Source organism: Mesocricetus auratus, unplaced genomic scaffold (assembly GCF_017639785.1).
Source record: "Mesocricetus auratus isolate SY011 unplaced genomic scaffold, BCM_Maur_2.0 Super-Scaffold_100009, whole genome shotgun sequence".
NCBI lineage: Eukaryota > Metazoa > Chordata > Mammalia > Rodentia > Cricetidae > Mesocricetus > Mesocricetus auratus.
The window spans coordinates 66606012-66622216 of record NW_024429193.1 but is presented as its reverse complement, the minus strand read 5'-3'; the positions used below and the strand labels follow the sequence as shown (position 1 = coordinate 66622216).

Genomic DNA, 16205 nt, shown 5'->3' with positions numbered 1-16205 from the left:
GTGTGTGGGGAGCTGCGGGTATAACCCAGTACAGACGTGCACTCCAGTGCCCAGTGTGTGGGGAGCTGCGGGTATAACCCAGTACATATGTGCACTCCAGTGCCCAGTGATGGGGAGCTGCGGGTATAACCCAGTACATATGTGCACTCCAGTGCCCAGTGATGGGGAGCTGCGGGTATAACCCAGTACAGACGTGCACTCCAGTGCCCAGTGTATGGGGAGCTGCTGGTATAACCCAGTACAGACTTGCACTCCAGTGCCCAGTGTGTGGGGAGCTGCGGGTATAACCCAGTACATATGTGCACTCCAGTGCCCAGTGTATGGGGAGCTGCGGGTATAACCCAGTACAGACGCACTCCAGTGCCCAGTGTATGGGGAGCTGCGGGTATAACCCAGTACAGACGTGCACTCCAGTGCCCAGTGTGTGGGGAGCTGCGGGTATAACCCAGTACAGACGTGCACTCCAGTGCCCAGTGTATGGGGAGCTGCTGGTATAAACCAGGGCTTCCAGCATGGTAGACAAGAACTCTATTAAGGATGTCAAATTTGTGACCTGTTTATTATGCTTAGCTTTAATGTGCAGCGTAGGATTAATTCTGCTTATGACATTTTAGGTGTTTTGAAAGATTTGTAAACTTTAATGGGTCCTCCCTCTTTCCCATTCTCCCTTTTACCTCTCCCCCTTTTCTTTCTTATAGAGTTAATAATAGATCTGTGGAGGGCGGCAAGGAAAGCTCTCCTGGGAGGGGCCCTAGCGCAGGTGCACCCTGGAGAAAGCGCTTTTGTGCTTCCATGATGTGTTTGCTAATATGCCCACTGCTTCGTGGTATAGAGTCTGTTTCCTTGTTACTGTATTCAGATGATGACGAGAAAGTTTTCTTTTGGTGCATTATTCAGAAAACTTTTAAAAATGAGATGTATGCCTTTGTGTGTTTTAGTTGCCTCTATGTATGTGGGCAGTGTGTGTTTGGTGGTTGTGGAGGCCAGAAGAGGGTGTCTCATCCCCTGGGACTAGAGTTCTGGAAGGTTGTAAGCCGCCATATGGATGTTGGGAACTAAGTCTGGGTCCTCTATAAGAGCAACAAGCGGCCGGGCGTTGGTGGCGCACGCATTTAATCCCAGGATTCGGGAGGCAGAGGTGGCCGGATCTCTGTGAGTTTGAGGCCAGCCTGGTCTACAAGAGCTAGTTCCCGGACAGCCTCCAAAGCCACAGAGAAACCCTGTCTCGAAAAACCAAAAAAAAAAAAGAGCAACAAGCTTTTTTAGCTGCTGAGCCATCTCTCCAGACGTTTTTGTTTGTGTTTTTTGTTTTGTTTTTCAATCAGGGTTTCTCTGTGTGGTTTTGAACCTGTCCTGGAACTCACAGAAATCCTCCTGTCTCTTCCTCCCGAGTGTTAGGATTATACGCGTGTGCCACCACTACCCAGCTTCAGAAAATATTTCTCTAAGAACAGGAGGCAGGGGTGGTAGTCCCCTTTATTCTTTATCTCTAGTACTTTGGTGAATGAGAAAGGAGGGTCATTAGTTCAAGGCTGTCCTGGGCTACAGAGTGAGACTCAAAACCGGTGTGTGTGCCTGTGATCTGCCCCGTCCTCCTCCCCCAGTGCTGAGGTTCACATTGGGGACTTTGAGCATACTTCTCAACAGCTCTGCTGCTGAGTCCTGCTTCTAGGTAGGGAGTATAGTTTGCGTCTGCAAGGCTGCAGGATGTTCAGTGCGAGTCTTCAAATGAATGCAGTCCAGTCCCTGAATGTCTGAGGACAAAGACTGAGAAGTCAAAATGGAACCATGTCAGTTAAGAGAGATTTTTACCTGCCTCTAGTCCTATAGCAGCAAGAGCCCTTACCCCTTCAGAGATTGAGGACTGTGGTACTAGTTTTGTGGAATCCTCTCAGATCTCCTTTGTGTCCTTTCTTGTCAGAAAGAGCTGGGAACCTTTGCAGAGAACTCCATCGCCCTTCACCAACAGTTCAACCCCAAGTTTCAGACCTTGTTCCAACCCTGTAACTGGATGGGAGCTATGCAGCTCATGGAAGACTTCACACATGTCAGTGTTGACTGCAGTCCTCAGAAAACCGCCAAGAAGACTGGTAGGAGATGCATGTGTCAACTTCAGGTTTTGATTTGCAGTGAGAGATGAGAATCTTTATCATTTTTTTATGTACAATTCTTAGGATGGAGTGTGTAGAATATACTTTTAGTTTTCTGTATTTTTCCTTTACATTCTAGGCTTTAGCATTACATGTTAAAATTTGTGCTGGGGTAAGTCTTAGAAAGAGAAGAGTGTGAATGGGGATTCAGGAATCCTTGCTAAAACCTGGACTTGAACGATATGTGTGTCATGATGATGTGCAAGGTGAACCTTGTCTGATTCCGAGGTGGGCGAGGGTGACTGAGGTGGAGGGACAAACACGCCAGGCAGATGGAGCTCAAGTGAGAAGTTTTATTGGAAAGGAAGGGGGCAGAGGTAAAGAGAGACAGAGACAGAGACAGGTCAGAAGGGAAGAGGGAGGCAGGAAAAGGCCTGTCTGCCCCACATCAGGACAGCAGGAGAGAGAGGGCATGGAGCATAGGTGGGCGGGGTCTTTCATTTAAAGGGTCCTTTGCCTTCAGACTAGTACTCATGGACCCTGGGCTGACCAGGGTGCTGTCTGAGTGCATTCTGCCAGGTGACAGGGGCAGGTCAGCATAATGCCTGAATCCTTACAATATGGGAAAGTGTTGTTTCCTGTGAAATTAGTTGGGGTTTGATAAAGGTGAAAGTCAAGTTGTGAAGGCTCAGTCATGTTTAAGGTCTTCATTTTTGGGGGTTTGTTTGGTTTTGTTTTTTCGAGACAGGGTTTCTCTAGCTTTGGAGCCTGTCCTGGAACTTGCTCTGTAGACCAGGCTGGCTGCAAACTCACAGAGATCTGTCTGTCTCTGCCTCCTGAGTGCTGGGATTAAAGGTGTGCACTATCACCACCACCCTCCTTTTGGGGTTTTTTGGTACTAATGATTTATTTGGGATTTTGCCTGAACGTGTGTCTGTATGAGGACTCCAGATACCTGGAATTGGAGTTACACACAGTTGTCAGCTGAATGTGTGTCCGTATGAGGACACCAGATACCTGGGCACTGGAGTTACACACAGTTGTCAGCTGCCCTGTGGGTGCTGGAAATTGAACCTGGGTCCTTTGGAAAAGCAATTAGTGTTCTTTTATTTATTTTTGTTCATCCATCTCTTTTTTGTTTTTTGTTTTTCAAGACAGCGTTTCTCTGTATTGCTTTGGAGCCTGTCTTGGCATGGACCACCAATGGCCAGCTTATCCATCTGTTTTATCTATTCATTTATTCATTGGATTATCCAGGAAGGGCTTGCCTGTGTAGCTTTAGAGGCTGTCCTGAAACTTGCTCTGTAGACCAGGCTGGCCTAAAACTCACAGAGATCTGTCTGCCTCTGCCTCCCCAGTGCTGGGATTAGATGCTTATATCACCACTGCCCAGTGCAGTTAGTGTTCTTACCCAGTGAGCCATCTTCCCATCCCATGTTTAATTCTTACCCTGATTCATTAAGATCAAATTGTTGTTTCTAGAAATGTAGCTCAGTGGTAAAGTACTACCTACCATGTTTGACAAATGTTTAAAGTTGATTTCTAACTTGGGGCCTGACGCCAAACCAACATCTCATTTAAAGTAGGAATGTCACGTATACTTTCTGTGTATTTTTAAATCATATTTACATATTTACACATACACACACTGGCTTGGGGGGGAGATAGAGAGATATATTACCATCATGCACAGGACAGCTGTGACTTCCAGAGTTGAGTTCAGGTCATAAGGCCCATCTGTCCCATCTCACTGACATCTAGAATACCAGATTTGTAAAAAAGAATGGACAAAGTATAATTTTTATCATGGTCGAACAAAGACCTTGCTGAAGTTGTTTGTGTTGTAAAGAATTTTTACAGGTTGAAAAGATGCCTGTGGATAACCATACGTGTGGACACTGCTCAGTGCCTTATGTTCCTGTCTTAGTGGATGAAGTGTTCCACACAGGAAAGGACAGGGGAATCAGCTTGATTTAGCTCCTGTGAGGAATATGTTAGGTTGAAACAACTGGAAACAGAAGGGGTCAAGTCAGAGAAGGAGATCTCTGCTTGAATGCTAAAAAGGATTTATACACTTTTGTGAAGCTCTTTGTTCCTTGAATTGTATTATCACAGGTTTTTGTTTTTTCTTACAGCTAGTGAATTTCCCTGTTTGCCAAAGCAAGTGGCTTGGATCTTGGCCACAAACAAGGTCTTCATGTATCCAGAACTCCTTCCAATATGTTCACTGAAGGCAAATAATCCTCGGGATAAGATCGTCTTTACCAAGGCTGAGGACAAGTAAGTTTTCTGTGAGGATCCAAAGACTACATTAGTGAAAGGCAGAGACAGTTCCTTTTGACACACATAGGTGAAATAAGATATGTAAAACAAAGACACAGACCAAAGAAAAGCCATATAGATAGAGTTTCAGCCACTTCTTTTGCAGTAGATGCCACACTTGTTGTGATGAAAACTTTTTAAAATTATTATTATTGTTATTAGTTTACTATTTCATTTACCTGCTTGTATGTCTGAGCACCAAGTACATAACAGTGCCCACAAAGGCCAGCAAAGGGTGTTGGATCCCCTGGCACTGGAGTTCTGTACTATTGTGAGTCACCCTGTGGGTGCTGTTTTCTGACTCTGGGTCCTCTGGAAGAGTAGGCTGTGTTCCTAAGTAATGAGTCCTATGTCCAGCCCTGCCATGCACATTTTGGAAGCATTTAAAAGCATTGTTTAATATTTTGTTTCTTGGAGAGCCAATCTTTTTTTTGTTTATTTTGTTTGTTTGGTTTTTGTTTTTTGAGACAGGGTTTCTCTGTAGTTTGGAGGCTGTCCTGGAACTCACTCTGTAGACCAGGCTGGTCTCAAACTCACTGAAATCTGCCTGCCTCTGCCTCAGGAGTGCTAGGATTAAAGGCGTGCACCACCACCGACTGGCTGGAGAGCCAATCTTGTAGTAGTACTGAAAGCAAATCTTCAAAGCAGAAAGTTTCTAACCTTTGTCCACCAGCCCAAAGACAGTGGTTCCTGTTTGTTTTCCCCTTAGCCTTTCCTTTGTGATCCTGGGGCCTCCTGAGAAGTGGGAATGCAGGTGTGAGCCACTAGCCTGGGTATGTGGTACTGGGTGTGAAGGCCCGGGCTTTGTGTGTTCCAGACACTGTGACTGACTCCTCCTCTCCTGGGACTCAGAGAGCTTCGGGAATTTAAGGAATCTGTAATTTGGTAATTTGCTTTCTGATACCACAAGGGCTTGCCAGTGGGTGGTGGCCAGTGCCTTTAATCCTAGCTCTTGGGAGGCAGAGGCAGGTGGATCTATCAGTTCGAGGCTGGCTCTGACTACAGATGGAGGTTTAGTTTATCCAGGGCTACATAGAGAAACCCTGTAAGGAAAAATCAAACCAACCAAAAAAGAAAAGACAAAGACTTCAAATTGTCGTTTTATTCTTTGAGTTACTATTTATTTTCTCTGAGGCAGATCCTCATGTATCCAATATTGTACTTGAAAAGATAATGGTGTTAGGGCTGACCTGAACCTTGGACCCTCTTGCCTCTATATTCTAAGAGCAGGTTTCAGTGTTGTAGTTCTTTTGTTTTGTTTCTTTGTCTGAGGGGAGTACTGGGGTTTTGCAATTTTATTTTGGGGGGAGGGATGATGCCCAGTGGTATTGTGTAGCCTGGGCAAGCCTTCAGCTTAGAGCCGCATTCCTGCCTCATGTACGGGGTTGAGATCACAAGAGTGTGCCACCACTCCTGGGACAGCTCACTCTGTGACTTGTTTTTGTTGTTGTTTTTGACGTGGGACCAGTCTCTTTTGTGCTTGGCCAGTGCAGTCATATCACTAGCCCTGATTATGTGATCTTTGGAACCAAAGTAAGGGGCACTGAAGTTCAGTCCTTGGCCCTCCACATGGCAGGCAAGCACCGTAAGCAGTGAGTTACATTACAGCCCTTGTTTTCTTGTCACAGGGGTGCCATGAACCCGGGCTGATCTTGAGCATGGCGTCTGTGCCTCAGCCTCCTGGGGGTTGAGGGTGTGCACTGGCTGTTTGTGTTCTTCTGTGTTTTTATCACAAGCTTCACCAAGGACGTTTGTGCAAAGAACTTTAAAGAAATTTATTTTAACAGTGCTGTGGGATTGTTCCAGGGCCTTCCCTGCCACTGATCCCTTCATGTTTGGTTTTTAAAATACTGAGTACTCGGTAAGTATCTGAAGGTGTAGACAGTGTTTGTGAAGCAAGAGCAGTTTGGAGAGCTCTTTTGAAGAAAGGTCTGAAGTTAGGTTGTATCATTGCTTCTCTCTCAGTCTGTTAGCTTTAGGACTGAAGCACTTCGAAGGCACTGAGTTTCCTAAACCTCTAATCAGCAAGTACCTTGTAACTTGTAAGACCGCTCACCAGCTGACGGTGAGAATCAAGAACCTCAACCAGAACAGAGCTCCTAACAACGTGATTAAAGTGAGTGTTTGCTCAAGCTCCCCTGTGCCTCCTGCAGAGGCACCTAGCCCTTTCTCCTCCTCCTCTCAGCTATCAGGGAAGGCAGGGAAGTCCCTGCTAAAGAAGGCTAGTTTAAAGGGTAGTTCCTCCCACTGTATAGATCAGTCTACCCTTCCCTGTGTAAGGCAGCGATCCATTAATGCTCTGGAGTACGTTCACCGTAGCCCCTCTAATGGAATTGCTCCGGTAAAGGATTCCACCAGGCAGTCCTCCATCCTTTCATCCATGCTGCGTCTGCCTCACTCCACCCTTCTGCAGGATGACAGTATCCCGTTTGTCAACTGTCTCCAGTGTGCTGCTTTCTTCCTTTGTTTTTAATTCAGCGTGTGTCTGTGTGTGGCTTGTGCCAGTGTGTGCAGTGTCCCGGATCCCCTCCAGCTGCAGTCCTGTGTCGTTGTGAGCCACCTGACATGGGTGCATGTGTGCTGCGGACTGAACTGGGGTCCTCTGTAAGAGCAGGACCTGCCCTTTACCACGGAGTCACCTCTGCAGCTTCCAGTGCTGCTTTTCCTGTAGACGTTTGTGTCAGGGTCACGCCCTTATTCTTCAGGAGTCAGGTCAGGTAGGTGTGCTGTTGCGGCACTGGTCACTGCATGCAGGGGACGCAGACTCCAGAATTCCTGTGAGTTTGGGATTTCCAGAGCTCTGTAACAGTATCCTAGTTGAAAAGTGAGAGAAAAAGGCATAGTAGTTTAAAGGGTGACATCTTCTTTAGGGTTTCCTCATGAAAGTGTTCATCCCTTTTCCTTGTAACGCATGTTTTTGGGATGTGGTGTCCTTACCGCCTCTTGGTATAGGAGGTTTACCAATGACTTCCTGAGGCTTTGGGGTTAGACCTGATTTATAACCTCAGTCGTGGGTCATTGTCTTCCTCCCTGCCTCCCTCTCCCTGTCTGCATCCCTCCCTGCCTCCCTCCTTCCATCCCTTCTTCTCCTCCTTCAGTGCTAAGAGTCCATGAATCACTAAACCACATCCCCAGCTCACCTTACCTACACATTGACTTTAAATTTCTTTTGTTTGTGTGTGTTTTTAAGATGACGCTTTATATGTGTATTTGTGTGCCTGAGCATATGTGCACGATGTGTGTGCAGGTGCCTGTGGGGTCACAGGAGGACACTGGATATCTGTAGTTACAGGTGGCTAGGAGCTGCCCAATGTGGGTCTTTGGTAACAGCAGCAAACACCTTTAAGTGTTCAGCTATCTGTCCAGCCCAATGATTGGTTGAGTGATATGCTTTTTTAAGATCACACTTATTTACCTGATACGGGCATGTACCTGCTATAGTACACACTGGAGGTCAGAGGACAACATGAGAAATTGTGTTGTGCCTTTACCATGTGAACACAGTTTCTTATGCTCAAGCCAACTGCCTTTGCTAGTTATTCCTTTCATTATGCATTTATTTATCGGTTGTTTTTTGAGATGGGATCGCTCCGTGTAGCCCTGGCTGTCCTGGAGCTTGCTATGTAGATCAGGCTGTTCTTGAACTCACTGAGATTCCTCTGTCTCTGCCTCCCAAGTGCTCGGATTAAATGTGTGTTCCACCACATCCAACCCATTTACTTTGGAAATGAATCTGTCTCGGTCTTCCTCTTGCTCTTCTTCCTGTCTCTCCCCCTGAGATTACAGCTCTACACACTTGTGCTCAGTGTGTAGTATCTTTTCCACTTAACCTGTAACTGCTTACAAGTAGCCCCTGTGTGAGATGATGTGAAGCTGTGTGTGTGAGAAGTGGGTGGGGCTCTGTGCGTGAGATGAGACTTGAGCTCTTTGTGCAGAATGCATGCTTTAGTAAGATTATTTCCTTCCTTTCTTTCTAACAGAAATTTCAAATTCCATCCTAAGGGTTATTGGAGGAAGTAGTTTTTGAGTGTATGTGTGTGTGTGTTTTTAATCTAGACAGGATCTTTTTTTGTGTGTGTAACAGCTTTGGCTGTCAGGGAGTTCACTTTGTAGACCTGGCTGGCCTGGAACTCACAGAAATCCGACCTGCCCCTACCTCCCACGGGCTGGGATAGTTTACAATCTTAGTGGTCATCAGAATGGGTATTTGCATTTAAATACTGAATGTTTGTGAAATTTTCATTAATCAGGGATACTTTGTTTAAATGCGGAAATATTCAGCATTTATAACTGATATTTCTATGTGTATGTGAAACCATCAGCCAGCCCATTTTGCAGTCTTAAAGAATATGACTTTTGATTTGTGTGTTCATGCCTAGTTTTATAAGAAGACCAAACAGCTGCCAGTTCTGGTGAGGTGCTGTGAAGAGATCCAGCCACATCAGTGGAAACCGCCCATAGAGAAGGAGGAACACCGGCTCCCCTTCTGGTTGAAGGTCTGGCCATCCTTCAACGTCTGTGTGAGGCAGGAGTCTCTAAAAGTTCCTAGCAGCTAAATGATAATTTCCTAATGTAAATTCAGGAAGAGTTTACACACTTGAATATGCTTTTCCTGGAACACTGAGGCATGGAAAACCCTTCTTGGGACTATATCTTGACCCTGTCTTCCACTAATCTTTAGAATCCAGAAAGCTAATTTTTCTTTCCCCTAAATTCTGCCACGCGCTAGAGCACAGTGTTCTTGTTTCCTGTAGGCCAGTCTACAGTCCATTCGGGATGAACTTCGGAACATAGCTGAAGGTGCTGCAGAAGGAGGAAATGTGACCCCAGCCACAGAGACCAGTACAGAACAGCACTTGGAGAAAGCCAGCCCCGAATTAGGGAGTGAAACTCAATACCCATTGCTGATCCCCAAGGGTGTCATACTCAAATTGAAGCCAGGTTCCAAGCGTTTCTCCAGGAGGGCTTGGCGACAGAGGCGACCGGTGGTCCAGAAGCCTCTCCTTATCCAACCCAGCCCCTGTGTTCAACCTGCATTCAACCCGGGGAAAATAGCAACCTGGCCAACTCAATCAGATGTCCCTCCAGGCAACAGGGTAGTTCAGATTCCTCATCTTATCCAGCCAACCACTGTTCTACAGACACTTCCAGGTTTCCCTCCAATGGGGGTCAGCAGAGAAGATTGTATTGAGTCTCCTGCAGCACTGCCAGCTATGCCTTCTGGTCCTGAAGCCAGGACCAGCTTACCCCTGTCTGAGTCTCAGTCACTGCTCCCTTCCTCGTCTGCACCCAAGATCATGTTACCCTCACTGGCTCCTTCAAAATTTAGAAAGCCGTTCTCGAGACGGAAGCCCACGAGGAGAAAAGGAGCCAAAGTTTCTCCCTGTGTGAAACCTGCCCCCATCATCCACCCCACACCTGTCATCTTCACTGTCCCTGCCACCACAGTGAAGGTTGTAAGCCTCGCCAGTGGGTGTAATGTGATCCAGCCTGTAAATGCAGCCGTGGCCCCAAATCCCCAGACCATTCCTATCACCACGCTCCTCGTCAATCCTACACCCTTCCCCTGTCAGTTAAACCAACCCCTCGTGGCCTCCTCCATTCCACCCTTAATTGTTTCTGGCAATCCTCTGACACTTCCTGTTCCCTCTATTCCTGAAGATAATGCCCTTGTGAACTTGGATGTCACTGAAGGGAAAGATGGTCTTGAAAACCCTGATTCCACATTAAAACCCCAGGGACTAACTCCTCTCTGTGCTACTGCCTTCTCCAAAGAGGAGCCTATGCCATGGAATTCTCTATCAGGTACGGAAAGTCAAGAGACATCTTCCGAATCGAGTACCTGTGGCTGTACAGTTGTGAAAACAGAAACCCAGGAGGCATCTTCAGAATCAAGTACCTGTGCCTGGACAGTTGTGAAAACAGAGCAGGATGGGCTAGCTTTAGGGGCATTTCCTCAGCGTCACCAGGAATCTCTGAACTCCACATCGAAAGATTTAGAAGAAATGGTCAAGATGGAAGCTGAGGATTGTGTGGGAGAAATCTGCAGCAGGTTCCCTAAGCAGGGCTTTGGTGAGAAGGTGAAGGAAGAATACTCTATGGAATTACACAGTGGCTCCCATCAGGGGAAGCTGAGTAGTTCTAGAGAGATGGGAAAGGCAGCAGTCGTGCAGAGAGAGGAGGCTCAAGCAGCTGCATCCCTTTCTGTGTCCCAAGCCTCGGCTGAGGAGGGGGGTACAAGAGGAGGTGCACGCAAAGGCTTGTCTGAACGCACTGCACCCTGCATGGAGCAGGAGCCGCTGCTTAGCAGCCCTCCAGGGAAGTGCGTGGGGACCCCGGCAGGACCAGACCCTGGAGGAGAGAGAGACGGACCTGAGGATGAAGAGGAGGAGGAGTTTGATGACCTCACCCAAGATGAAGAAGATGAACTGTCGTCAGCTTCTGAGGAGTCCGTGCTTTCTGTCCCAGAGCTGCAGGTAAGAACCAGAGTAGCTGCAGTAGTTAGGGTCACTAGGATATTACTTTAATGTGGGAGTCATAAGGTTATCTGACTTGTGAATGTATTATGGAGCGTAGTGCAGAGGCTTGTGTCAGGTGCCATGGAACGGGAACACTCTCTTTGGGGTAAGCTCATTTCATTGTTCATTTGAGTCACTTGAGCGTATTTCATTGTTTTTTTTTTTTCAATTTTACAGTTATTTCATTTGTGAGTGTGTGCATGAGATTTTATGTGTGTAGAGGTCAGAGGAACAGGAGGAGGTGGTCATCTCCTTCCATCATGTGTGTCCCAGGAATTGAGTTAGGCCGTCAGGCTTGACAACAGTCGTCTGTACCTGTTGACCATGTCACTGACCCCTTAATTCTTTAAATGCCAAATAAACACACAAGGAGGCCACAGGTAAAATGTACCATTTGCCATCCTTAACGGCGTTTGTGCATATCCTGGGGTCACATAGTATAAGGAGAGAACTGATTGGTACAGTTTATCCTCTGATCCCCTCCCATGGGTGCCTAGGTATGTGTGTATCCCATCGCATGCCAACAGACATAAGTAGGCTTAAAACATAATATGTGAAGGGGAGAAGATGACTCCACAGTTAAGATCAGTTTTTGTGCCTCCAGTGATAGGGCAGGTCTTTAATCCCAGCTCTCAGGAGTTCAAGGCCAGCCTGGTCTACAGAGGGAGTTCCAGTATAGCCAGGTCTACAAGAGAAACCCTGTCTCAAAAACCCCCAAAACAAACAGACAAAAACAAGTACAACAAAAGAATTCTTGGTGCTCCTCAAGAGGACCTAGTTTGAGTCCCAGCACCCATTGGCTGCTCACAAGTCACAGTAACCCCAGTTCCAGAGGATCTGTGCCCTCTTCATGCCTTTGTAGTCATGTAGTGCACAGATCAGGTACAGACATGTGCAAGACCTTGTTTCAATCCCAACCATCCAGAAAAGATGTCAAAAATGAACTATGACATCTTCCCCCTCACCGAAAATAAAATATTAAGAAAGAGAATAAGTTCAAAAGCTCCTGAGTGTGTGTCATGGCAGAGGAAAGCTGTCTTCAGGAAGTCAGGCAGCCTCTCATAGGCCTGTCTGCTGCCCATCCTGGCCTCAGTACCCTCAGAGTTGTGGCCCTGCCTTAATAGGTCCTCCTGACACTGCCCCTGTACTTGGGCCTTCTGGGAGCTGCTAGGAGCCCTTGTGAACATCCTCTGGGGTGCTTTTAGGAAACAATGGAGAAACTGACCTGGCTGGCTTCTGAAAGGAGCATGAGTCAGGAGGGTGAGTCTGAGGAAGAGAACTCCCAGGAGGAGAACTCTGAGCCAGAAGAGGAAGAGGAGGAGGAGGCGGAAGGGATGGAAGCCTTGCGGAAAGAGGAAGAAGTGACTGGTGACGCAGTTGGAGACGCTGCTGAGAAGCCCCCTTCTGCCTTGGCCTCACCCAAGACTACTCCAGAAGTAGAGACCAGCATCACCCCACCAGGTGAGTGGAGCGGACCCCTCGGAGTGCAGGTTTCCCTTAGCTGCATTGTCCAGAGGACGGTGTCTACAGTGTGCAGCTTACAGGGCAGTTGGAACCTCCAGGGAGGAGTCTTGGCCCCAAACAGACTAGGGCAGTGCCTTTGAGAAACAAAAGACACAAAGTCAGAGTCTCATCAACACTTCATTTGCAGGAAGTTGCTGTGTCTTATTTGTGCTTCTTGCCTCTTGAGTGTTTGAGGCTATGAGCTGTTTGATGATCATGATCACTCCTTCAAGTTTTCTGTCTTTTGAGGCAGAATCTTACTTTATAGCTCAGGCAATGTTCTTTTGCTATGCTACCTCTCTTTAGCATTGGTCTTTTTCTCAAGCTGCAGGTGTTTAGTGTCTTCTGGTCTCCCAGTGATGTTTGACCTTCTTGTTGGGCACTGGGTGTGCGTATGCAGTGGAGGCTGGGTAGTGTTGTCTGCCACTTTCTCTAGTTGTGCTGAGATTGGATGTGTGGCACTTGTGTTGGAATGCATAGTTACAAAGTTGAGAAAGAATCTTTTTCATATGTACTCCAAGGCCAAATCATCAGAGCTGCTGGCAGAGGCCGAAACAGTCATCGAGCTCGGAACAAACGGGGAAGTCGGGCTCGGGCCAGCAAGGACACCTCCAAGTTGTTGTTGCTGTATGATGAAGACATCCTGGACCGGGACCCACTCAGGGAGCAGAAGGACCTGGCCTTTGCACAGGCTTACCTCACCAGGGTAGGCAACACAGCTTCTGTTACTCGTGTCTATGCATGTGGCTGCTGCTACTTTGGAGGAATATTTTAATAGGGAAATGCCTGACTAAGGAGATACCTCAGAAGTAACGTGCTTGTCTATCATAGACAAAGCAGACCCAGTACAACCAAAACCAACGTTTTTTTCTGTGTGCTCCATGTCTGCCTTAATTCATGGAAGTTGCCGCAGAATTCTCCAACAAGGAGACCGAGTTCAGCCATATTTGGATGGCTTTTAGTGCCTCCATCTTTGTCCTATCTCTCTTTCATCCAGGGATCAGGAGAATGGTGACAGTGCCAAGTTGTGACTTCACAGATTGGTCTGATCCAGGACCTTTAATGAGCAGTTAGTGAAAAGAATTGTAGTTGTATGCAGCCTGGAGAGCTGGTCTCAGGGGAATGTACTTTGGTCTCTTGGTACCATGTGTAGCCTCCTTATCAGTTAATAACCAAGCAAAATGAGGTACTTGGAGTGATCAGCATACTACTACTACTACTACTACTACTACTACTACTACTACTACTATTTATTATCTGCTGTAATTTTTTTTTGTTTTTGTTTTGTTTTTTGTTTTTGTTTTTTTTGGTTTTTCAAGACAGGGTTTCTCTGTATTGTTTTGGAGGCTGTCCTGGAACTCACTCTGTAGACCAGGCTGGCCTCGAACTCACAGAGATCCACTTGCCTCTGCCTCCCGAGTGCTGGGATTAAAGGCGTGCACCACCACCGCCCGGCCTTATCTGCTGTTATTAACATTCTAAGTTGCGGTATTATGTAACTTGTTATTTTATTAACATTCTAAGTTGAAGTATTATGTAAGTTGGTATGACATGTATTAGAATCCATATACAGCTGGGTGTTGGTGACGCATGCCTTTAATCCTGGCACTTGGGAGACTGAGGCCGGTGGATCTTTGGGAGTTTGAAGCCAGCCTGTTCTACAGAGCAAGTGCCAGAATAGGCTCCAAAGCCACAGATTAAACCCTGTCTCGAAAAACAAAAAACAAAGTAAAAAATCCATATCAGGAAGACAAGCTTGCCTGGCGGTGGTGGTGCATGCCTTTAATCCCAGCAATCAGGAGGCAGAGGCAGGCGGATCTCTGTGAGTTCGAGGCCAGGCTGGACCGACAGCCTCTATAAAACAATATAGATAAACCTTGTCTCGTAAAACCAAAAAAAAAAAAAAAAAAAAAAAAAAGGAAGACAAGCTTAGCACTCCGTAGTATTGTGGTTCCAGTTTTTAAAAAAATTGTCTGATTGCCCCTAAGAAAAAAGGAAGTGTGCTTTGCTGCTTATTCTGTGTCCTTTGTTAGCCCCAGGTCAGGGGAGGGCCTCTGAACGATAATCTTTTTTTTTTTTTTTTTTTTCGTGGTTTCCCGAGACAGGGTTTCTCTGTATTGCTTTGGAGGCTGTCCTGGGATGCACTTTGTAGACCAGGCTGGCCTCGAACTCACAGAGACCTGCCTGCCTCCGCCTCTCGAGTGCTGGGATTCAAGGCGTGCGCCAACAACGCCTGACTCTGAAGGATAATCTTAGAACTGTGAACATGACTCTTTCTCGTGGGACCTTGCTTGTTTTAGAGGCCCAAACAATGGATATTGACTTTTGGAAATCTCGTATGTAGGTAAGAGAAGCTCTCCAGCATGTTCCTGGCAAGTATGAAGATTTTCTTCAGATCATCTATGAATTTGAGTCAAGTACTCAGAGGCATACTGCTGTAGATCTCTACAAAAGCTTGCAAACCCTACTCCAAGACTGGCCTCAGCTCCTGAAGGACTTTGCTGCCTTCCTGCTTCCTGAACAGGCCTTGTCCTGTGGACTAGTAAGTAGACAGACCAAGAAGGCACAGTAGACTCTGGTCAGAGGCAGACGGGACTTGAATACAGTCAAGCAAGACAATCTCAGTTTTCTGATTTTTTTTTTTTTTTTTTTTTTTTTTTTTGCTATCCTCATCCCATTTTACAGACTTCTTAGGTTTTTTTTCTTTTCAATTTCTATCCTCCCATTTGTTTACAAGGTTTTATCTGTGTACCAGTTGAAACCTCTGTAAGTCACATTCTACCCTCCCTCCTTACTGATGAAAAGTACCTTTTTGAATTTTTTTTCCTTCCTTTTTTTTTAAATATTTATTTATTTGCTGGGCGTTGGTGGCACATTCCTTGAATCCCAGCACTCGGGAGGCAGAGGCAGGTGGATCTCTGTGAGTTAGAGGCCAGCCTGGTCTACAGAGTGAGTTCCAGGACAGCCTCCAAAACAATGCAGAGAAACCCTGTCTCAAAAAACAAAACAAAACAACAACAAAAAAGATTTATTTATTTATTATGTATACAGTGTAATCTCTGAATGTATTCTTGCAGACCAGAAGAGGGCACCAGATCTCATGTATGAATGGTTGTGAGCCATCATGTAGTTGCTGGGTATTGAACTCAGGACCTCTGGAAGAGCAGCCAGTGTGTTCTTAACCTCTGAGCCATTTCTCCAAGCCTCCCTTCTTTTTTTAGTCAGAGTCTTTCTATTTAGCCTTGACTGGCCTGGAACTCAGGATGTAGACTGGGCTAGCCTTGAACTCACAGAGATCCTCCTGTCTCTGCCTCTCAGGTGCTGGGATTAAAGGTGTGAGCCACTCTCTCCCAGCTCTTTCTTTTGCTAAATATTTGTTGAATGTCAGGAAAAGACATAGATTCTTCAAGCATGTGCTGCACAGAACACTAGAGTAGAAAAGACAGCACTCGGGAAGCTAAGGCAGAAGGATTGCTGCTGGTTCATGGCCAGCCTAGAATTCATACTTTTTCAAGATCCTGGGGTACATAATGAATCTCCAAGTGAAAATAGTAAAAATAACAAGTTGAAGATGACAAGAATGGCACATTGGGCATGTTTACTCCTACTTCTTGTCCTTGGAAAGCAGAGGCAAGAAGAAATGGGGAGTTCAAGAGGAAGAGAGAGTTGGGGAAGAGGAAAGAGAGAGAGAGAGAGAGAGAGAGAGAGAGAGAGAGAGAGAGAGAGAGAGAGAGAGAGAGAGAGAGAGAGAGAGAGAGAGAGAGAGAGAGAG

General features: G+C 46.4%; 1 protein-coding gene across 8 annotated transcripts in view; it reads left to right on the top strand.

The window, feature by feature from the left end:
- The window catches only part of Gon4l (gon-4 like), a 59089-nt gene that overhangs the window by 33768 nt on the left and 9116 nt on the right, over positions 1-16205 (top strand). For all 8 annotated transcript variants that reach the window (XM_040752438.1, XM_040752432.1, XM_040752434.1 and 5 more), the window contains 8 exons: positions 1922-2090; positions 4226-4370; positions 6378-6528; positions 8792-8908; positions 9167-10888; positions 12136-12391; positions 12955-13139; positions 14778-14975. In XM_040752438.1, the coding sequence (XP_040608372.1) occupies positions 1922-2090; positions 4226-4370; positions 6378-6528; positions 8792-8908; positions 9167-10888; positions 12136-12391; positions 12955-13139; positions 14778-14975 (2943 nt within the window). The remainder of the gene's footprint in view (positions 1-1921; positions 2091-4225; positions 4371-6377; positions 6529-8791; positions 8909-9166; positions 10889-12135; positions 12392-12954; positions 13140-14777; positions 14976-16205) is intronic.